The sequence below is a fragment of the Typopeltis vanoorti genome, chromosome 16, assembly GCF_054136105.1.
Source record: "Typopeltis vanoorti isolate ZY-2024b chromosome 16, IOZ_Tvanoo_1.0, whole genome shotgun sequence".
Classification (NCBI taxonomy): domain Eukaryota; kingdom Metazoa; phylum Arthropoda; class Arachnida; order Uropygi; family Thelyphonidae; genus Typopeltis; species Typopeltis vanoorti.
The window spans coordinates 105,320,782-105,345,738 of NC_143564.1; the positions used below are offsets into that span (position 1 = coordinate 105,320,782).

General features: G+C 33.9%; 1 protein-coding gene across 1 annotated transcript in view; it reads left to right on the forward strand.

The window, feature by feature from the left end:
• LOC150098243 (BOS complex subunit ncln) overlaps nt 1-24,957 on the forward strand; it is a 351,007-nt gene that overhangs the window by 229,236 nt on the left and 96,814 nt on the right. The window contains exons 8-9 of the mRNA XM_090406188.1: nt 5,989-6,113; nt 15,479-15,669. Of these exons, the coding sequence (XP_090262314.1) occupies nt 5,989-6,113; nt 15,479-15,669 (316 nt within the window). The remainder of the gene's footprint in view (nt 1-5,988; nt 6,114-15,478; nt 15,670-24,957) is intronic.

Below are 24,957 nucleotides of genomic sequence, written 5' to 3' on the forward strand. Positions count from 1 at the left end.
TGTGGGCAGATATGAGAATGGGGAACTGGACAATGAGACTTATTTGTGCCTATGGTCCCACAGAAGGTTCTACTAAGGTAGAAGTGGAGGAATTTTTTGAATCTTTAGAAAAAGCAATTGTTTCAATGAAAAAGGAAAAGTTGGTCCTTGTTGGGGATCTAAATAGCAGAATAGGAAATGATTGTGAGACATACAAAAATATTTTGGGAAAATTTGGAGAAAAGAGCAAAGCTAATAATAATGGCAAATATCTGTTAAATATCTGCTCAGGACATATACTGGTTATTACTAACACCATGTTCCAACATAAAAATGTGCACAAATTCACATGGAGAGAAGAGGCTAGGAATAAGAAAAGTCTCATTGACTATGTTATTGTTGATAGTGATGTTTTCTCCCTGGTGCAGGACACCAGAGTGTACAGAGGATTTGAAATTGGAAGTGATCACTATTTAGTCTTGAGCAGGATAAAATGAATTTCATATTGAAAAGAATAACTTGTAAGAAAGTTTTAAAGCGAATAAAAGTTGAGCAGCTCTCAAATGTGAACTGTAGACTAAAATACACAAAGATTATTAAAGAAAAAATGAAAGAGTTTGAGAACAGGAATCAAACCTTGGAGATTCAGTGGCAAACTCTGAAGAAAACATTGATTAAGCCAGAGAGGCATGTGGTGAGGTTGTCTGCAAGGATAAAAAAATCAGAACTCTCTGGTGGACACAGGAGGTTAAAGATGCAGTGAAGGAAAAGAAGAAAGCATATCAAAAGTTCCTGGTAAATAAGTCAGCTTGTGCTCTTAGAGAATATAGAGACAAATGTAAGAATGCTAAACACTGTGTAAAACTAGCTAAACAAAAGTCATGGGAGGACTTTGGCAAGAACATAGAAAATAAATATCAAGAAGGTGGCAAAATATTGTGGAGATTGTTGAAGAAGCTTAGGAATGGAGGAAAGAGTGCTGTAAAAGAAGTTAGCGATGATAAAGGTGACATGAAAACGGTAGAAAAAGATATCCTTGAAGTATGGAGTAATTACTTTGAAAAACTGCTAAATGAAACAAGTAGTTATGACAGCACAGTGGTAAAAAACACTGACCAGGCATACAGTCAGGAATACATATCCATACCTGAAGTAGAAAAAGCCATCAAAGGCTTGAAATGTGGAAAGGCAGCAGGAGTAGATGATATTCGACCAGAAATGCTGAAGTATGATGGTATAAGAGTCTTACAGTGGCTGCACTGCATAGTTCAGAAAGCCTGGACAGAGGGGTGAATTCCTGATGATTGGAGTAGAGCTCATTGTACCCATATATAAAAAGGGAAATAAAACTGAATGTTAGAATTACAGAGGTATTTCCCTACTGAGTGTTCCTGGCAAGATCTATGCGAGTATACTTGAGAAACGGTTGAGAAGAATTGTGGAAGAAAAGCTTGGTGAAGAACAAGCTGGATTCAGGCCAAATAGAGGCTGTCAGGATCAGATCTTCACTTTACGACAAATAGTTGAGAAAGCATGGGAATATAACAAAGATCTGTATTTAAGTTTTGTCGATTTGGAAAAGGCATATGACAAGGTACCAAGAGAGAAGCTATTCAATACGCTGCAGTTATATGGTGTCAGTGGGGCATTATATCAATCAATACTTAGTCTTTATTTGAGTTGTAAGTCAGCAGTTAGAATTGAAGGAAGTACAGGAAGATGGTTTAATGTTAAATCTGGTGTGAGACAAGGATGTACATTATCCCCTCTGTTATTCATTATCTATATGGATCACATTATGAAGGAAAGTGGTATTAAACATGATATCAAAATTGGTGGCTGAGATGCCATTTCAGTTATAATCAGATCTTCTGATGCTATGACCATATCTAGAACTCTTGAATCTCATAGTCCTTCTACTATATGTTGCCTAAGACATTTGTTCCTCAAGAATTTTACGAATCCTATTCCTTTACTGCTACATGTAGTTTCCTCTTCCCAATTTGTACTGTTGTAGTTTAAAATCTCCCATAACAGTCATTATTTTTGCACTTGCAAAACTCAACTACCTAAACATCTCCTGCTCTTCACCCTCTCTGCCCCCTGGTTTATAGCAATATTCCACTAAATATCCTGTTCTTTCCCACCTCTACCTCACATCACCTCATCACTTATAAGCAGTATTCCACCACCTCAGTTGCCTTCCTATCCTGTCAAAAAATGCTATACCCTGCTATTTCTATTCCTGTCAGTATGCCATCTTCCATCAACCATATATCAGAAATCCCAATAATCTTTGGACAGGCAGATGTTATCAGTGCCACCAGTTCATCTCCTTTATTCTAAATCAAGGCATTGTCACTGTTTCTATACCTATCAATATCTCCTCCAGACTCTACTGGATTCAGCATTACACAATGTTTCTCCCTTCTCTCAAGTGACTGTTTCCCCAAGAGGTCCCCCCTGCCACCATCCACCCTGATAATTCTAGTTTCTGTTCATTGTCACACTGACTCGTTCAGAAAACATCCTCTTCAGATGCCTGTGTCCTTCCACATTCAAATACAAGCCACCTCTTGCAGACAGTTCCTTTCTATCCTCAAATACCCTGCAAGCATAGACGTAGTCCAATTGGCTATTGTACTATTCCTTATTGATGCTCTTCTCTGCATTATCATACCTGGGCAATACATTCACTCTCTTCCCTCTCAGTCTTCTTCCATACAACTTCAAGCATGAACCTCTGATCTCTTGCCACCCACTTTACACTGCTTCTCAAGTCATTTGTGCCTACAATCACAATCTCACCCACCCTTTTACCTCACTTACTTGCTATACCAGGTAAACACTCCTCTGGCATTCTTTCTTGTACACTATGGATCATTGAGTCTCCATATATCACACCTCTTACCACTCTCTTTCTGCCTTGCTCACCTGCATCCCTCACTCTCTCTCCTTCTCCCTAACACTTTTTTCTTTGTTTCCCACACTTATCTGCCATTCTGTCATCACTCCATCCCTTGTTCCTGCACTGTATTGCCTTTCTTTTATTCTCTCTCTCTTTCACTGATTCTCCTATTTTCTCCCCTTCTATCATTCCTATAACTCTCTCTCTCATACTCTGATTTTCCCTGTTTGTTATTTCCAGTCACCTAATCTCATCTTTCACGCTTCTCAACTCATTCCTGATACGTTTCACTTCTTTCAGCTCATCTATCTTTCTCTGCTAGCTACCTACTCTTTCTTGACATTCATTCTCCTCCAATCAACACCATCTTCAAAAACTTCATGATGTTTCAAACCTCTACACTCACTATTATACACCCAATTCTCCATTTACTATGTAAATGGAGAAATGGTAAGTTTTGAAGGTAGCAATCATCCCCTGGTCTAGTGGTTGTATTAAGGATGTTGTATTAGGTGGAAGAAAACAAAATTCCACATGCAGATGTTCTAAAACAGGATGGCCAGGCGCATTGTCTATAATCCATGAAACTTTAACATCCAGATTGTTTTCCATCAAATAGCATTTAACTTCTGGAACAAAACATTGATGGAATCATTCATTAAAAATTTCTTTTGTAATCCAACCTTCTTTTGTTTGCTTTCCAATACACTGGTAATGTGTTAAAATCCACACCTTTTATTGCTCACGGTCTTAGGGATCGATTAATGAGTAATGGTTTTAATATACGATCTTTTGAAGCATTGCTGCAAAATAATAGTCACATGATCATTAGCTGCTTTAAAGCCACCAACACTTTTTTGTGATTTCTGTATATAAGTTCTACTTGGCAGTTCTACTTTTTTTTACCAAAAAAAGGCTGGTCTCAGGAGTGTATCCACCATTTTCAATAATTTTGGACAGTTTTCTAAGAAATTCCCTAGCTGTTGATTCATCTGCAGATGGGGCTTCTCCTTTTATTTTTACATTTTGAAGTGCATATCTTTTGAGAAATTTTGTAAAACCAACCTCTGCTTGCAGAAAAATCACAATTGTTTGATGTTGTTGGCTCCTTTTCCTGAATCTTTGTATAACCGTAATGCTTTCTGTTTGATGACATTTCCATCTAAAAGTATTCCTTTTTTGTGAGCAATCTCCTATCCACATGACTAGGACCCTTTCCATCTTCAGTTTTATAATGTCTCTCATATACGATGACGACTTGGCACCTAATTTTGTTCCATAAAGAGCAGATTTTCTAATGGCCTCTTCATTTTTCATAATCGTTCTCACAGTAGCTTTGTTCAGCCCAAAATATTTCCCTAAGGATATTGAACCTTCTACAGCTGCTAAACGATCTAAAATTTGGATCTTAGTTTCTAAAGAAATAGCTTTTCTTTTCTTCTACTAAATTATCTGACATCGTGATTAATCTATTGCACAAACAAAACTTTCATGAACAAAACATAAAATGTGTAAATGTTTTGAATTGTAAGCAAGAAATGATTGTTTATCAAACAGCTTAACTCCTTCCAAACAGCTTTATAAAGGTGGGCCTCCCATAATGGACCAACGGCTTAACTTCGGGGAATCGTAATTACAAAAATTGATTTTTTTTGTTGTTGCCACAATTGTCTACATTCTGTGATGTAGAGTAATCTCTGATATTTAAAGCATTGAGGGGGTTCCCCCAAAATTCAAGTTTAAGTACATATGTACCGTTCTAGGAAATGATAATTATAATGGAAATACTCTTTTTAACTTTTGGTTCCCAAATCTAAACCCACAGGCTATGCACTGTATCTAGATAATTTAAGCTAGATAGCTTAAATTCAGTGTAATTCAAATTAAAAACCCTAATAAATAATAACAAAAACTTATCTTTCTTTTTTGTTACTATGTCGTAACATTACTATAACCCACGTCTGGTGGTCAGGATGGATATTAAGTGCACATATTAATTTTTCAAACTTGAAATATGTATAATGCCCACAGACAGAAGCACTCTAGAAATATAATAGAAATAATTTAAATTTAAAATAAGTGCCATTTGAATCTTGTTAAATCAAATTATACCATGTAAAAATAGAATTGCTTTTATTTTCTAAACCATGTTATTTCGAAATCATGTAAAAAAAAAAAGACGTAAAAAGAGAATTAGCTGTATTTTCATTCACATTCAACTCGTTTTCCTCACCCTTGATCACGCCGCTCATCTCTCTCAATTGGTATTCACCCATTTCTGATGTAATGTTGCCAAGGTCTGTTATGCTGGTTTCTAATTCACAAAGTTCTTCCCATTTCTACATTTTCCACAGACATGCACTTCCTGATCTCTCACTTGTCACATTTCTAACTGCCGAGATGCTTATGTGCCGTAAGCACCACATACCACAAAATCCCATAGTATGCAGTGCAAAATGTAGTCCTTAAATGGGAGGGAGCAGACTTGGTGATAAACCACTGGCAAATTGAGTTGTGGCTGCCACCATTATTTAAACATTGTGCAAAGAATACTACAAACTATACTAAAATATGTGTTTAGTACAGATTCCCCAAATGCAAGCTATCCACAGACTATGCATTGTGTCTAGATAATTTAAGCTAGATAGCTTAAATTCCATGTAATTCAAATTAAAAACCCCAATAAATAATAACAAAAACTTATCTTTCTTTTTTGTTACTACTTCATAACATACCTATAACCCACATCTGGCGGTTAGGATGGATATTAAGTGCACATATTAATTTTTAAACTTTAAATATGCATAATGCCCATAGACAGAAACACTCTGCTACTAGAAATATAATAGAAATAATTTAGAATTTTGTTTCTTACGTCATTAGCATTATAATTATTTGTTAATTAACAATGAGTATTATATGAAGATATAATGCTAATTAAAACAAAAATCAAAATTCAATATTGAATAAATTATTTGTAGATTTCATGAGGGATGTCAGATAAATTTTGATTTTGGAAATATTTACTTGTATTAGCCAATATTAATATCAGAAATTGTATATGTGCTAATTATGAACTTCTGATGAAATTTTTGCTTTAGAGGGTAGTCTGCTTCCAGATGCATTGTATACTCTTTGTCTTGATACAATTGGTACAGATGATACATTATATCTTCATGTGTCTAAACCTCCAAAGGAAGGAAGCGCTGGAGCTTTATTTTTCAAGGTATGTATTTGATTGTGTTTGTAAGCATTACATTAAAAGTTTGGTGTAACTGGTACTGTATATAATGAGAGGTCCATTGTGCATGTTTGTCTTGTTGTATAAGTTTCATAAATAATACATATGTTCTTGTGGCATGTTGTTTGTCACATATTACAATGTGGGTTGTTAATTGACATTGATAAGAAGTAATAAATGGAAAATGCAAAGTATTGTACCAGTCATTCATTTTCAGTTTTATTCATAGCATTTATTTATGATGTGCATGAATACTAGTCGTGTGACTGATTTTTCCATTCTTTCATATAATGCTATAAACTGTGTCAAAAAGTATCATAATAATAAAAAAAAAAAAAAAAAAAAAAAAAGAATTGAATACAATAGAGATAAGTTGCACATGATATGGGGCACTTACATGATTGGTATTGGTGTGCATTACAACTTTTAAAGTATGAATTCCTGCTGTTATTAAACATAAATTGCCTTTCTCTTGTAAACTGACTGCAAACTATCAGTAAGATAACTGTACTGCTTAATTTAATATTGCAGTATAAATGGAAATATGAAATGAGCTTAATTGTATTTGGTGTTTGTTTCTAGAACATTTTTCCCCTTTTTAGAAATTTGATTGGTTATGAAGTGCATTTTTTATAACAATGTTTTTTCTAACTTGATGCAATGGATCTCTACTGTATAATGTAAAGTTGGTTCCAAAATCTAAATAAATAATTACTGAATAATTGAATTATCATAATATAGGATTTGAATTATCAGTTATATTTATTGAACTGTTCTTTTAATAAAGCATTTTTCAGATTTTATATAACACTCACTCTATTTATTTCTTATGACTTCTGTACACGAAAAGCAATTAGTACTGTGGATGGGATAGTCGTTTTTTAATTAATTTAATTTTTTTTTTTTTTGTATTTTCCCTTCTTTTTTTTTCTTTTACATAATCCAGAAACGCTGACTGTAATACTCATCTTCCAACATAAAAAAAAAAGTTGCAAATTAACTTCCCTACCAGCCGAGGTGGATGAAATAGTGAGACCAAATTGCACTTCTTATCCATGCTATTCAACAGGTGTTACAGAATTGTATTCAGATTTAGCTGGACATCAGTAGACATCATGGCAGGTTGGGGAGTTAATGCAATGTCAGGATTTTTAAAGCTTCAGCCTGTTGGGTGAAAATGGGTATGGTATCCACCAGGTCAACCAACCAGGCTGGCAAACTTGTCATCATTGGAATTTCAGGTGAAGATGGAAAGCAACATTAACATTTGTGATGAATAAGAAAAAATCATACATAGCCATCATGAATTGCCAAGAAGTCCCAGCCCAATTCCCATAGAACTAATACTACACTGATGTCCAAAAGCTAAGGATGAACTACATGCATTTTTGAAAATTATGGAAACAACTACCGTGTTTGAATAAAAACTTTAGTTTAATATAACTAAAATCTACATTCAACATTTCGACCTTTATGTCAACGTCATCTTCTGGAGCATACAACTATACACAGTAACAAGCTACACTACAATCAAACTGGTTCGTTAAAGATACTGACCAACTGCTACAACAATTGTTGGCCTGACCTCTGGTGGGGAAAAAAAAAAAAAAAATATATATATATATATATATACATACATACATACATATAAAAAGAAAAAAAAAATTTACATCACTGCTAGAGTCCTATTATTAGTGTTATCTCTTGGTTGTAGTAATACATTGGGCACAATGTATTACTACAACCTAAGCACAATGTATTACTACATTGTGCTTAGGTTGCTTAGGTTGTCACAAATGGGGGCATAAATTGATTGCAAGTATACTAATAAATTATATTACATAAAAAACATGTTATAAATTTTGTACAAATTAAATTTGCAATACATTTTTGGCAAAAGTTACAAATATTCTAAGGATGTAGTTAAGGAATTAATGTAAAGTGCTTACAAAAACATTTGTGGAGAAACACTTCAGTATGGAATACGTCCTCCTGAACTGCAGTGTAACTCTCAATAATGTCATACCATGCTTAACACCAAGTGATTCAGGAGTTCTTGGGGTAAAGTGGCCCATTTCTCCTTCAGAGAAAGGTTAAAGTCTTGTTTGTTTTCTGGAGGGGAATTTCGAGCAGCAATGCATCTCCCTATTGCTTCCCAAGCATGTTCTCCGAAGTTGAGATCCAGTGAGTATGCTTGCCACTCATTTGATTAATTTCCTTGGTCTCTGGAAATGTCTCTACTGCCCGTGTATGATGTGGTGTGGCATTATCCTCCATAAAAATGAATTCTTGCCTACAGCGCCACAGAACATTTGAACATGATGTTGAAAAACTTCGTTGCAATATTGTTCACCAGTCATAGTTCCTTTTTCCAGCACTTGTAGTTCAGTGCATCCGTTAAGCATAATGCCCCACAACATGACCTCCTACACCACCATATCTATCCCCGTCACGAACACCCTCATGATGGTAAGCACTACCACTTTCATGCCAGATCAAGTGCCATCTAGAATGAGAAGAAAGACTAAAACAACTGGCCATTTTTTATGGATACAAGACCAGTGAAAACATGCTTTACTGACCTGCCATAGTGTGTGTTGGTTATGTTTTGCTGTTATAACCAAAAATCTCTATTCATGCTCCATGGTAGAGCTAGGGTGACCGCTTAGCGAATGTCTGGAATGTCTGGAACACATTTCAGAGCCTGGATACAACACTATGTTGCATCCAGGTTCTGTATTAGAATTACTGATATTGCCAAACTCACTGGCAATATCAGTAATTCTGCAGTTTTCTTCAAGCTTTTCAATAATTTTTTCCTGCATGAAATCATCTAGATGTCTTTGAGACAATGCAGGACATCCAAGTTTGCAACTTTATTCCTTCATGAAAAGAGCTTCCGTCCAACAGAATTCACTTAGCTCAGTTTTTATCCATTTATCCTGTTGTGAATGCTACCACATTACCCCTTTGCACATGATTCGAAAGTTTGAATGTTTACCACTTTCTACTTGAAATTGTCAGTTATACAAATTCTACAAGCTGATTCGTCTGAATTTGCAGTTGTAATCTTCAGGAATAGCGTTTGTTCTTAGGTCTCCAACACCAGAGTATTTTAGCTCATTGTTACAAACAGTAAAAGCTCAAAATGGCAAACTGAGTTTCTTGCGAATGAATTACAGTCAGTAGAGAAAGGAAATGGTTAGAAGGTTGTGTACTGATGACAGAACATAGTTTATGTATGGCAGTAACCATACATGCACAGAGGAAATGGCAGAAAACAGAACAAAATATTGGAAGAAATTGTACATTGGTAGCAGAACTTAAAGAATGGATAGGACCAAACATAAAGAATGCAGAATAAAAATTTAGAATTAATGTTTACATTTCAAAATTAGCTAAAATCAATGTCACTTACCTGAAATCTTCATAATGAACTAAATAGGTGAAAGCTGTACCATTAAAATCAGAAATTTTGATCAAAACAAAATGAGTCACTAATGAAGGATAACTTTTAATTAAAAGAAATACTGTATATTGTGCCATATTTCTTTAAGTTAATTTCTAAGTACAGTATCAATTTTGACAGCTGTCCATTATTGAAAATTCTCTGTCCAGTTAAGAAGCTTTCTTTTTCACACTAGCTATGCTAATCAGTTTCCCCTTTCTCCTTTTGTGATTGGTAGTAAGTTATAAAGTTGATGGATGGCTGAAGTTTTCAGATTATTTTTGATTTTAATTGTACAGACAACATAGTTAGTTTATTATGCAGATTTCACAGTAAAAACTCATAATGGCAAACCGACTTTCTTGCAAATGAATTACAATCAGTAGAAGGTTTTCAGGTAAGTGATAATTTAAATTAATGTAACATTTTGAAATTTAAATATGAATTTTGAATTTTAATTTCTATAATTTTATAATTACTTTTTTATGTCATCTTATGTGTTAAACATGAAGTCTAGCAGAAAAGTAATGAGTTTTTTTTATTTATTGTGACAAATCAGCAGCATTTGAACCAGCGATGGTATAATATGTTAGAGTGATTCCTGCTCTTTCCATGTAAGTTTCTCTTTGGTACGGTAAACATCTGTCAAGTTATCATTTTTAGTAAGTCTATTTCTGATATGTTCGTCACAAAAATGGAGAAGTGAAATCTGGAACAACATGCAATTAAATTTTGTGTTAAATTGATTAACAGTGCTACTGAAATTTTCACTAAAATTAAACAGGCATGTGGTAATCATTCTTTATCCTGTAGTCAAGTGTTTGAATGGCAAGATATATTTGGAGAGAAGAGAAAGTGTGGGATATGAGCAATGTGCAGGGTGGCCTGTCACAACAGAAATAACAATAGCAACATTGAGCAAGTGCATCTGCAAAGATTGACATTTAATGCTCCAAATAATCTCAGAAGAATTGCATATTAACTGTTTCATGACTAAAAAAACGCATGTAATAACCGCAACAATAAATTTTAATAAGTAAATATTTCATCCTAAGTATGTTAGGATATCATCAGTACAGTTCATTCAAACAATACTAGGAATAACATACAGTTAGGGCTCATGATTACAATGAGTCCCAATATGTGTGCAGTAGCATGTTATAGAATTAAATTAAAATATATCTGGAGGGGGAAAAAATAAAAAGATTGTAAGATAACATATATAAAAAAATTATTTTACACAATTTTCTATGACAATTTCCCATACTTTAGGAATAGCAAGAATGTCATTACGGTTTAGATTTGGTCTGTGAAGTAGGGCTTTTACACCTTCTTTATATAAATGTTCGTGTTTACATTAAGATCTATGTAGAAGTTCATATTTATATAAAGATCTTTATATAAACATTTATATAAAGAAAGTTCTGAAGCCCTACTTCACAGACCAAATCTAAACCGTAATGACATTCTTGCTATTCCTAAAGTATGGGAAATTGTCATACAAAATTGTGTAAAATTTTTTTTATATATGTTATCTTATAATCTTTTTTTCCTCCAGATATATTTTAATTTAATTCTATAACACGCTACTGCATGCATATTGGGATTCCATTAATCATGCGCCCTAACTGCATATTATTCCTAGTATTGTTTGAATTAACTGTACTGATGTTGTCCTAAGATACTTAGGATAAAATATTTACTTATTAAAACTTATTACTGTGTTATTATGTGTTTGTTTAGTCATGAATTCTCCACAGGTTTCATTGTACAATAACTGTTTCACCATTCACAAGATTTTGACTGAAGATTTGGAAATGCAAAAGATCTGTGTGAAGGTGGTTCCAAAAAATCTCAGTGATGATCAAGAAGGTTGCCATCACCAAATCCAATTTTTAGATCATGTTATTACTGGACATGAGAGCTGGTTTTTTGAGTATGATCTTAAAACGAAACAAAGTTCAGAGTGGCACAAAAAATTCTCCAAGACTGAAGAAGACATGCATGAACAAACCCAAACAAAAACAATAATTGTCACCTTTTTTTGATAATCATGGCATGGTCAACTGAGAATTTGTACCTCCAGGAGCAGTTGTCAATTAAATATACTACATGGAGATCCTTGAACTGTTGCAAAAACACATTTGATAGGTGTGTCTAGCAGTTATAAATGATTGGATCTTGCATCACAACAATGTGTCTCCTCATTCTGCATTTCTATTCATAAGTATTTAACCAAAAATGCATTCCAGTCACTGTAACTTTTTTTCTTTTATTTTCCCAAAGCTCAAGAACAAGATGAAAGGTGCTCATTTTGAAATTAGAAAATATCCAAAGAGCCCTGACAGGAATCATACATGAGCTACTTCCAGTCCTGTTTGTCAGTGGTGTATGATTTCCTTTGTTTTGTTTCCTATGATTTTCATTCTTCTATTTCCCATGATTTTCTTGGTTCTGTTAGTCACCATTTTCTTTGTTTCGTGAAAATGGAGTGGAGATCTTTATCATGATCATTTTTCCTTCTTTGACAATCCTACCTCTCTTTTAACTACCTATCACTAAAAATCGACTTCTTACGAACTAATTATCTAATTTATGAGATTGTCTCCTTGGGGACTTGAATGTTCATAACACAAATTGGCTCCCCTCCCATTCCAATGTCACAGATCAAGCTGGAAAGGAAGCTGAATCATTTGCCATCAGTCATGACCTAGTACAAATAGTCAATCTACTAACCAGAATACCAGACAGTCCTCATCATACCAACATTCTTGACCTTTTCTTAACCAGCTCTCCCTCCAAATAAACTGTGGATATCTGCTTCCCTACAGTTCATCCTCCTCCCAGCCATTCTCAGCCTCGTACCCTGTGGCACTATAATTGTGCTAACTAGGATGACCTCTGGAATTTTTATGTCGCTTTTCTATAGTCAGATTCCTGCTTTTGCTCTCCTAAAGTGCAAACACCTGCACTGAACTAATAACTGAAATAATCCTCATTGGGGAATGAAGGCTCTCATTCCAATCTGCTGCAAACATCTACATGTATTCAAGCCCTGATTCTCAAAAAAATCTGTTGTCCATGATAAAAATGCAACTTAAGTTCAGTGACTTAAATTAAACCTCATCTTCTCATTCTGCTTATACAACATCCAGAAACATATGTTAAAAGTTATCAACAATTCCAAAGCAGACTTTATAAGAATGAAATGCAATAAACTTGCCTCCAGCTCAACTGGCAGTCAAGCCTTCTGATCCCTTGCTAAGGCTGTTGGGTGTAACATCTTCTCTTCCTTGTTGCTATCTGTCACATCCTGATGGTATGGTAACCTCACATAAGGAAAAGGCAAACCTCTTGGCATCAGTTTTTTTCTTCAACTCCTGGACAACCAAAGGCAATTACTTTCCATACATCTGCAAACTGCCCACTGCATGCCTCATCTGAACTTTTGCCAGAAGGACATCAGAAAAACCTTCATTAATCTTCATACTAATAAGGCTCTGGTCCAGATGGTATTCCTCTAGTTGTGCACCAAAATTGACACCATCCTGTATTACCTGTATAAACTATCATGATCTACTGGCATCTACCCAACAGCATGGAAGCAAGCTTACATCAAGCCTGTACCCAGAAAGGGGGACAAAAGTTAGCCATTTAAATGGTGACCGATTGCTCTCACCTCAGTACTTTCAAAAGTGATGGAGAAGGTTATCAACAACCAGCTTTTTCATTATCTGGAGACTCAACAGTTAATTAGCGATCACCAATATGGATTCTGCCATTCTTGTTCTACAGCCAACCTCCTAGAATCTCAACCACCTGTGGACAAAAGCAATGGAACAATTTGTAGAACCTCATGTTATCAATCTCGATATTTCACAGGCATTTGATTGTTGCAGGCACTGAAACCTCCTGAACAAGCTGCCAATCCTGAACAAGCAATGGAACAATTTGTAGAACCTCATTATCAATCTCGATATTTCACAGGCATTTGATCGTTGCTGGCACCGAAACCTCCTGAACAAGCTGCCATCACCAGCTTCCTCTTATCGGATATCCCTGTCAATGCTGGTGATCTCCAGGGTTCTGTGCTTACACCCACATTCTTCCTCATTTACATTAATGACCTCCTTTCTCTGACTTCAAATCCTATTCACAACTTTGTTGACACCACTGCTCTTCATTCCTCTTCCTCATTCAAGAAATCCTGAGGCATCTAACATTAGAGTACTACAGGGTAGTACTCTAGTGTTTTCCTACTTGATCCACTCTCTTTTTTGTCTCCAAAACATGTGACAGTTAACTCAAGATCACTTTCTCTTCTTGAATTGACAGTCACATTCAATTTATTCTGGCACAAACATATTAAGGGAGGCTAAGTAAGCCTCCCTTACCTTCTAAAAAAATTTGCTGTTCTTTTCTTTTATAAACATTACTTCTCTTCCTCTCAACTCTTAACACTTTATAAGTCTCAGATCTGACCAACTCCTTAATCATTTGCCCACTCTTGCAATATAACATTATAGGTCTTGTGACCTCTCATGTATGCGGTCATCATAAAAATAATAAAAATTAATTTAAAAAAACAGTAAATTCTGTGCTATAACCAACTATATCTCTTGTCTCTTGGATTTTTTTTTTTTTATTTTTATACCAATTGTCTTCTGTAATACATACAGAAACAAATCTCACATAATTACATAATTTTTTAACATTCACATTTGAAATCAAGTTTTGTAAATAATTATGTAAATAGAATAGAATAAGCAATGCTGATATGGTAAAGAGTCGTCTGAATAAATTTATATGGAATAAGAGAGAAATTAGTCAAAAACATTAAACTAGCAGCATACAAATGTCAAATTTATAAGTTAAAACTTGATTGAACAGTGTTCATTCCATTTAAAACTGGAATGAACACTAAGAACTGGGTTAGAAATAAAACATTTGATCAAAGACTGAAGACCACAAATTTGAAAATTCTCATTCATGTTGAACTTTCTGAAATAAAAACTAGTGGAAGTGGAATAAAAATATAAATAATTTACTAACTAGTTATTTACATGTTGATGTTTAATCAGCTCTAGCTAGCATTATCAAAGGCACTTTAAAGGTGCACACACTCATTCAATGAATATGGAGAATGAAATGACCTCAAGGACAGTCATGTATATGGATGGCAACAGTGGTATACTCTCTCTATAGTGATCTTCTATACTTACTGCTGACAGGAGTACAGGATGGTACTCCGAACTTTATAGGATTACACCATGAGTTGAAATGTGGTTCACTGAGTTATGTAGATCACAAGTTGCTTCCAGGAACACTGTCTGTGAATTGAATTGGGATCTGTGTAACAGGAGCCTGGCTTTCTTTCACCTTTTGAAATGGTCTTTACCCAAGGAATGCTACGATATGCTTTTAGGTTATCCATACCTGAATATACTTTTTATGTTCTTTTCTTCTTACCAAGATTTTAGACAGACAGAATGAACCACCTTTGTAAGTAAACAACATATGATCAGGGAGTACATCTTGCCATAGAATATAACCACTAATAATATTATGTTGATAAGTAATCATTATGTTTTGAGCTGATTTTGATAAGTTCAAAACATATCAATGTTTTGAACTTATATGAATTTTCAGCATTTTAGAAAAACTTGTCAGCAGGATGAAATAAATGTTTCTTTTGATAATAACTACTAGTGCAAATAAGAAAAATGTCGTGTATGTGTGTGTCATGTGATGGTGAAACTAGATATCAATCTCTTTCAGCTGTTTTACTATCACTCAATGCCAGTTTATGACTTATTTAGCAAATTTGCTATTGTTGATGTATTGACAAGAATTGTGCAGTATAAATAAATAGTGAGTTGCTAATTTGGGATTATTTTTTTAGGATCTTCAGACAGTTTCTAAATGGTTATATCCTGAACTCAGTATTACAATGATTCATAAAAAAATTAATTTGGCTGAAGAAGTTTTGGCTTGGGAACATGAACGTTTTAGTATTCGCCGTCTTCCAGCTTTTACTTTATCTCATCTATACAGTCCTCGTGCACTCAGCAAAAGTTCTGTTATTGACACCAGGTAATGATTTATGTCACTGTTGATTTTATTGGGAAAAAAAAAAAAAACTCAGCAGTGCAAAGTATATTATATTCTTAAACTTGCTGCTTTGGTCATATAAATTTGGTTACTTCTGTCACACAGAAAAATGTATCATAAATCTTTGTATATTAGCATATATTTTCATATCCTAAAAAAAAAAAAGGCAATGTATATAAAAATTGTGTTCATCTTATTTATTGGATGAAAGGCAGCAAAAATATTCAACAAAAATCTCCACCTTTCTCACTTCATCTATGAGCAAGCTTTTACCTCTACATTTTCCAGGTGTCTACCAGATTTCCTTGTTCTTGTGACTTATCTTATTTTGGACAAAGTGGAAGATCTGCCTTTATTTCTCTAGAAGAACACAAGTCTTGTATTAAGTATCATGAGCCTGAACAGGACTTGCTGAGTATGCTATCTGCACTAAACATTGAGTTCATTGGAACAAGACAAAAGTCCTTCATAAAAGTCATTTCCTCATAGAATGTCCTTATAAAGAAACATGTGAAACTTTAGTTCATTGTCCTAAATTAAACAGATACAATAGTGTACTTATATCTCTCTATGGGAGATGGTACATTTTAAATCTGCTAATTTTTTATAACTTTATTTCTTTTTATATTTTTATTTATTTATTTAAGAAATTATTGATCATTTTAGTTATCTTACAGTAGCTACTAAAGTAGTGCTTTTTAGAATTGCCTGTTAGGTTTGATTGCTGTTTTGTAATCCTGTACTGAAGATGGCTATGACACTTAGGCCAAAATTCTACAAGAAATAAGTTTTAATGTGAGTTTTCCTCCCATTTTATAGTTATGTTATATGGGTATCTCCATTAAGTCAGAAGACTTGTTGCAGGAAACACAGTAATCTTACTAAATTTTCATCGTGGAATGAAATTTCTTGTGCTTCCTCATATTCATATTTCTCATGTATTCCATCTCATCTTTTTTTTTTTTTTTTTTTTTATACATAGACAACAAAAACAGTATTAACATGTTCAGCAATGTTAATTACATATTATTATCAAATGCCTTAAAATTTATCAATAGTGACAACAGTAATGTGTATAACATTCCTTACTGGTTATTGGTTAATATCACTATAGCAGGACCACAGAGTTTATTATAGTAAATTGCATGCCATAGTGAATTTGCTTTAGAAAGTAGTTTCTGGGCTTTGGTGATGTTTGCTGAGAGCTAGCTTTAATCATTAATTTGACTTATCACTTAAATGATGTTCAAAACAATAATTTGTGACAAGTTTATTCCAATCATTTCTTCTGAAAGATTTGAATCAACTTAGACAAAAATAGGTTTGTAGTCTTAATAAATCAAGGTGTTGTACTTTAGAGGGCAGAAATATAAGGCTGTTATATTTCAAGATCTGATGGTAATTGTTGACAGTAAACTGCAGTTTAGAGAGCACATGCAAAGACTACACATTGCATTGCTGCTATGATAAGGTGTACATTAACAAGTAGGGATAAGGATGTGCTTGTGCTTAGATTTGTTCACTGTGATATGGAAACACTGGAGAGAGTCCTGAGCTGAATGGCTAAGACAGTATCCCAGACTCTGGGATGTTGGTTATGGAGAGAGGTTGTGGAATGCAAATTGCAGAGTTTGGTAGATAGGGAAAAAAAAAAAAAAAAAAAAAAAAAAAAAAAAAAGCATAACCTTGAGTTACAATTCCTCAAAAATGTAAAAATTTCACCATAATTTACTTCATCCTTTAGCAGCTTTATAAATTACTTAACTAAACAAATTGTTTACAAATATAAACTGTTAAAACATAACAAATCTTTTCTTATTTGCCTTATCTTTAACGTTTACAACCTACAAAATCAAAGCTTTCTTCATAAAAGAAGTTAATTCCAGCTATTAATTTAGTTGCTCTTCTTTGTACCTTCTCCAGCATATCTGTTTTTTAAGCTAGGAATTCATAACTTGAATATTCTATGTGTGGCCTAACCATTCATTTGTACAGTGAAATTCTGTCTTTGCATCTATTTTAGTTCCTGCCAATTAATGAAAGAATCCTATGTGCAGTCCTGGCTTTCTTACTACATTGTTTTGAAAATTTCATATTGTACTGCACTATTTGTTATTCCTAGTTCCTTTATATCTTCCACTATTTTGAGTTTGTCCTTATACCCAAATAATAGGGTACACTTATATCTTTGTCATGTAGATAAAGAACTTTACATTTTAAACTGTTGAATGTCCCATTCTTCTGACTGACCAAATATCATGTTTAAGTCAGCCCAAAGTAATAGCTCTTGATCTTCTTTATTATCCTAACTGCTTTGATGTCATCTGCAAATTTTGACATTAAAATTTTATTTCTATAATTTCATTGATAAAAATTAAGAACACCAACGGATCTAGTATTGAATCTCATGGAAATCCACTAGTTACTGGAGCCTTGTCAGAGGCATACTGATTCCATACCACTCTGCATTTTCTCTCCCCTCCCCCTTTCTCTTAACTCTCCTTCTAACCACTTCGATGCCTTACTCTTAATGCCATATTTCTCCAATTTGTAAATAAGATGGGTGTGAGGTTCAGAATAAAATCAAAATTAAGATATCTAAGCAAGCCAAAATCAGATTATATGAATCAATAATTATACCAACAGTCATCTATGGAGCAGAAGCGTGGACAGTTAAGAAAAGAGAGGAGAAAAAACTGCAGGCATTTGAAATGGAATGGTTAAGAAAAATAAATAGAACAAGTTGGATAGAAAAGAAAACAAACAGCACAGTCAGACAAGAATTATTGTATAAAAAGAGACAATAATAGAAAAAATTAGAAAACAACAACTGCGATGGTTTAGCCACACTATACACATGGATGCAGATAGACTTCCTGACGTCCTAGTCAATACTTTTCCAACTGAAAAAAGAAGACTCAGAAGACTAAGAATTACCTGGCTGAAATTAATAAAGAACATCCCAGGATGCAGAACATATAAGGAACTTTTTCGAACAGCAAGTAATAGAGAAGACTGGAAGATCCTACTCAAGAGAAGACTCAACCCATCTTAGACGGAAAAGAAGAAGAAGCAGAAAATCAAAATATATGATGTTAAAACTATTACCTGCATCTAATTCTTCAATAATAGTATGATCATATGAATAAGTTTGATAAACAGAGCTTACTTAAAGTATTCCAGGAATGGTTCACTGATGTTTTGCTATGAGTCAAGGCACACGAGAAAAAAGCAGTGACCTTCCTTGTACTTTCTCAATAACCATTACCATAGTTCTTTTAGTGTATTAGGAAACACCATTATCATCAAGATATAGCTGGATTGCACATAACATGTAAAACATTATTCAAATTTTCTCTGACAAAAAACTAAATTGATTAAAAACATTATCATTGCTTTATATTTATAACTGTGTTAAATTTATGATTATCCTGTTCAAATTTCTTTTGAACATATCATTTAATGTGCATCTCAAGTGCAAAGAAGAGTTTTGCGATATGCAATAGGTAGTTTGAATTCGCTTAAATGCAAGCACCATACACCATGTTACACACCAAATTGTTAAGATAACTTTGCAAGATAAATAAAAGTTGCTGAAGCCCAGTAAGTGTCGACTGACACAACACCACATAAAGAAAATACATGGTTCAGTCACATAAATTTGTGCTTCTGGAAAAATATTCAAAGAAGCTTATGCTGTTTATGTAAGCTAGATAAGTACATTGATATATTGTATTTTTTATTTATTTTTTTTTTTTTAAATCTGAAGACTACCCTATCGACTTACAGAATCATCCATTTTTACAATACACAACGGTAATTTATTTTACTCATTGCAGATTTTGAATGTATACTTCTGCTTCTTTGTCAAGCAGAAATCTTCCACCATACTGTTGCTTTAGAGGTAGGAATCTAATTTCTGTAGTAGTTATATTCAAGATACAGTGCTGCAGATGCTTCGAGATTGGTTTGCCCCAGTAGAGCCTTTCTTTCATCACTAACTTCTATTAGCATTCTCTTCATGCAAACATCTCTTTCCCACCTCCTTAACCACATTTGAAATCGGCATGTTTCTGTTAAAGTTTATAAATATCTGAATGCTTTAACTTCTGTATGGCCATGACATGCTCACACATTCATCAAAATATGGAGGTGAAGCATATACAGTACAGTTAACTGGAATAAACTTGCTTTCACAGGTTCGTAGTACTGACTCTGAGATGAACCTCAGAGCCAGTACTACTGAAATCATGAAATATGTAGTCCCCTCAATATTAGGGTAACTCTAATTTTAAATGGAGATATTAGACAGACTAAACATATACAGTATAGCCTTATATTTCTGGTCCTTTTATCATATAATTATAGCTGTAAATGACAGGACAAAATAAGAGAAACTTCCATACTGCAGTATATATTCTCTCTCCCCCTCTGGCAGGTGGAGACAGGTTGAGCAGTTGGTCATTAATGATTACGCAATGCCAGAATCTTTTTTGGCTGATTAGGCTTATCTCACTGCACATTTTGTGTTCTTAAAGAACTTTATTAAAGATAAATACTTTCATAAAACAGTTACTTTGTAGAGTTACCCTACATATTGAAGGAACTACACATTTAATGATTTCAGTAGGGATAGTTCTGAGGTTCATCTCAGAGCCAGTCCCAAGAACCTATGAAAGCAAGTTTAATTCAGTTAAGTGTTCTTCTGTTGAGTGTGAAGGATTACTATACCTTGTAATGAAGATAACTGATGGTTTACACTTCTTAAAAAGTTCACTTTGTTCTGAATTAGATATTATTTATTCATAATCCTAGTTAGAACTTACTTCACAGAAAGATTACAGTTTCTGTACTCCTGTGGTTTTCTGTATATGAAAGGGGAGGGGGAATTATACATAATGATTTTATAATAATTCATAATGTTATGTGCATTCTTCACCTTATTTCCAAATCACTCATTATGAATTGAAATAAACATGTCAGATAACCCTCTTGTGTATCATACAAGCTCTACCTATAATAATAACATTATTCTTTAAATTATTTTGATAACCACTTGGTTGGTGAAAATAGTGAGAAAATAATCTTGAGCACTTTTTTTGGGGGGAGGATTATTGAAAGAATATTTTAAATAAAATTTGATTGTCAAAATAACATGTTACAATACATGCTCCCATATGTTTTTGCTTCACTTGTGAACATTGTGAAAGTAAGTTATCATCTGAAATATCTGTAGTTTGAAGACTTGGCTAAATAATCTCCTCAAAGCACCTGTTGAATGGCTATGTAACAAAGATGCACATTTTCCAAATGATTCTCTCCCCTCCTCCAAAAGTTATAATTTTTTAATGATAGAAACCTGTGATTATTATAAATTAAGAAATTATAAAAATAGGAAGTTGTTTTCGAAGCAATTAGGAAGACCTAATTATGACAAAACTAATGTTTCAGTTGACAAAAGGAATATCAGCATTTCTGTTTAAAATGTCTGCTAATCAATCAAAGGGATGAAAAATGAAACAGATTTGTAATGTGTACTGAACTATTGCATGAGTCCTTACTGTTCCTTCTGGGATGTGTCCTTTCTTTTCTTTTTTCAGTAGTAGTGAGTAATCACAATTAGCTTATTAGGTAGTATTTCTAAGACACAGCTTATTTTCAGAAAGATCAGCCAGCAACAATAGCACTAACCATTCTAGTGTTTTTGAGCATTCAGGGTTTGTTTTTTTTTAACATGAATACTTGAAAACTAACTTTTTAAGACATAAATATAAACGATTTGTTTATATAGAGATAGTATAATAGGAAATATGTGTATGTTAAAATTGGAATAATTTTATTTCTTTTAAGGTTACAAGGTCATCAACATTCATTGTATACAATCTATAATCATCAAAAATACACATGATGGAGCAATTACTTTACTTACAATTAAGAAAATAACATTTGATGTTTCGATCTCTATCAAAATCATCTTATCATCAGGAAAGCATATAAATGAATAAGACACACGTTATATGACACTACACAAAAATAACTTAAATCTTATTTGTTAATTGTTTTTATACCTACCTGACCTATAGTGAAAAAAAATAATTACATAAATAAAATAAACAAATTAAATAAGTAAAATAAAAAAAAGTATATATAATAAGTATAATAATATAGATGATAAAACAAATTATATACAATCATCATCATCATCAAATTTCTGACATGTACCCTTAAGGGGTGTACAGGGTATGATAGTACTACATGAAAAATTACATCATTGCTAACTTCCTATCTACAATTTTCCTCCAAATCAGTCTGTTACTTGTACTTCTCAAGACTTCAACATTATCAGATCTTATATTTCTGTCGTCTAAGGCACTTTGTACCATATCAATCCACCTATATCTTGGTCTTCCTCTGGGGCATTTATCTGCCAACCTTTTTTTGTTTTGATAATCTTTCCTCGCTCATTCTGTTTAAGTGACCATACCACCTGAGATTAGCTCTGCTAACTCATTCCTCGATGCTAACAATGTCAAATTCTTTCCTAATATCCTCGTTTTTAATATGATATTGCCATTGATGCCATTTGTTCACACCTCTAATCTTTCTCAGGACTCTCATATCTGTGGCTCTCATTTCTCAGGACTCTCATATCTCATATCATATCTCTAGTCTTTGGTCAAGTGTTTTACTTCTGACCCAGCTCTCAGATCTATTAGTTAAAACTGGTTTGAACACTGTCTTGTATACAGCTAATTTAGTGTTGCGACTAATTTCTCTCTTATTCCATATGAATTTATTCAATTGACTTCCTACCATACCAGCTTTGTTGATTCTGTTGTCTATTTCCATATTTAATTTACCATCTTCACTAAAAATCTTGCCTAAGTAGCTGAAATGTTTTACTTGTTCCACAGGTTCCCCGTTCGCAACACAGTTGACATTTTCAACGATTCTACCTATTTTCATTGTCTTTGTCTTTTTAATGCTGACCTTCATACCATATCTATTACAACAGTTATTCAATTTAGTCAGGGAATCTTGCAAACTTGTAGCGGATTTATTTAGAAGTATAACATCGTCCGCATAAAGCAAACAGCTGACATTAACATCTCCAATTCTGATATCATGTTTAATACCACTTTCCTTCATAATGTGATCAATATAGATAATGAATAACAGAGGGGATAATGTACATCCTTGTCTCACACCAGATTTAACATTAAACCATCTTCCTGTACTTCCTTCAATTCTAACTGCTGACTTACAATTCAAATAAAGACTAAGTATTGCTTGATATAATGCCCCATTGACACCATATAATTGTAGCGTATTGAATAGCTTCTGTCTTGGCACCTTGTCATATGCCTTTTCCAGATCGACAAAACTTAAATACAGATCTTTGTTATATTCCCATGCTTTCTCAACTATTTGTCGTAAAGTGAAGATCTGATCCTGACTGCCTCTATTTGGCCTGAATCCAGCTTGTTCTTCACCAAGCTTTTCTTCCACAATTCTTCTCAACCGTTTCTCAAGTTTACTTGCATAGATCTTGCCAGGAACACTCAGTAGGGAAATACCTCTGTAATTCTCACATTCAGTTTTATTTCCCTTTTTATATATGGGTACTATGAGAGCTCTACTTCAATCATTGGGAATTCGTCCCTCTGTCCAGGCTTTTGCAGCCACTGTAAGACTTTTATACCACCATACTGCAGCATTTCTGGTCGAATATTATCTATTCCTGCTGCCTTTCCACATTTCAAGTCTTGATGGCTTTCTCTACTTCAAGTACGGATATGTATTCCTGACTGTGCTATCACTGCTTGTTTCATTTACCAATTTTTCGAAGTAATTACTCCATACTTCAAGGATATCTTTTTCTCCTGTTTTCATGTCACCTTTATCATCTCTGACTCCTTTTACAGCACTCTTTCCTCCATTTCTAAGCTTCTTCAACAAACTCCAGAATATCTTGCCACTTTCTTGATATTTATTTTCTATGTTCTTGCCAAAGTCCTCCCATGACTTTTGTTTAGCTAGTTTTACACAGTATTTCCCTTACATTTGTCTCTGTATTCTCTAAGAGCACAAGTTGACTTATTTACCAGGAACTTTTGATATGCTTTCTTCTTTTCCTTCACTGCCTCTTTAACTTCCTGTGTCCACCATAGAGTTCTGATTTTTCTATCCTTGCAGACAACCTCACCACATGCCTCTCTGGCTGAATCAATCAGTATTTTCTTCAAGGCTTGCCACTGAATCTCCAAGGTTTGGTTGCTGTTCTCAAACTCTTTCATTTTTTCTTCAATAATCTTTGTGTATTTTAGTCTACAGTTTACATCTGAGAGCTGCTCAACTTTTATTTGCTTTAAAACTTTCTTACATGTTATTCTTTTCAATATGAAATTCAATTTTATCCTGCTCAAGACTAAATAGTGATCACTTCCAATTTCAAATCCTCTGTACACTCTGGTGTCTTGCATCAGGGAGAAAGCATCACTATCAATGATAACATTGTCAGTGAGACTTTTCTTATTCCATGCCTCTTTTCTCCATGTGAATTTGTGCACATTTTTATGTTGGAACATGGTGTTAGTAATAACCAGTCCATGTCCTGAGCAGAAATCCAACAGGTATTTCCCATTATTATTAACTTTGCTCTTCTCTCTAAATTTTCCCAAAATATTTTTGTATGTCTTGCAATCATTTCCTACTCTGCTATTTAGATCTCCAACAAGGACCAACTTTTCCTTTTTCATCGTGTCAGTTGCTTTTTCTAAAGCATCAAAAAATTCCTCCACTTCTACCTTAGTAGAACCTTTTGTGGGACCATAGGCACAAATAAGTCTCATTGTCCAATTCCCCATTCTGATATTAACCCACATCACTCTACTTGAGACTGCCTGCCATTCAAGATTAGCCTCGTATTTTGTGTTGAATACTATGGCTACAACTTCTTTTCCTTGATTGTCATTTCCTGAATATAGCATTTTGTATGTATTTCTCAGAAAGATCTAACCATTTTTTGTCTTTTTAATTTCAGTCACTTCTAGTATGTCGATTTGGTACTTATCTAATTCCTCAGCTAGCTCCGTTTCTTTGCCATTCAGGCTTCTTATGTTGATGGTACCGATCTTTAACTCTGTTGATGTTGAGTTGTGTTGTGCTTTCAGATTTGTTCCTGTAGCTGACTTTTTGCTGTTCGCACTGGTTCCCTGGCAAAAACAATGGGGGCTTTGTTTAACCGTGCGACACCCCAGCTGGCTTGAA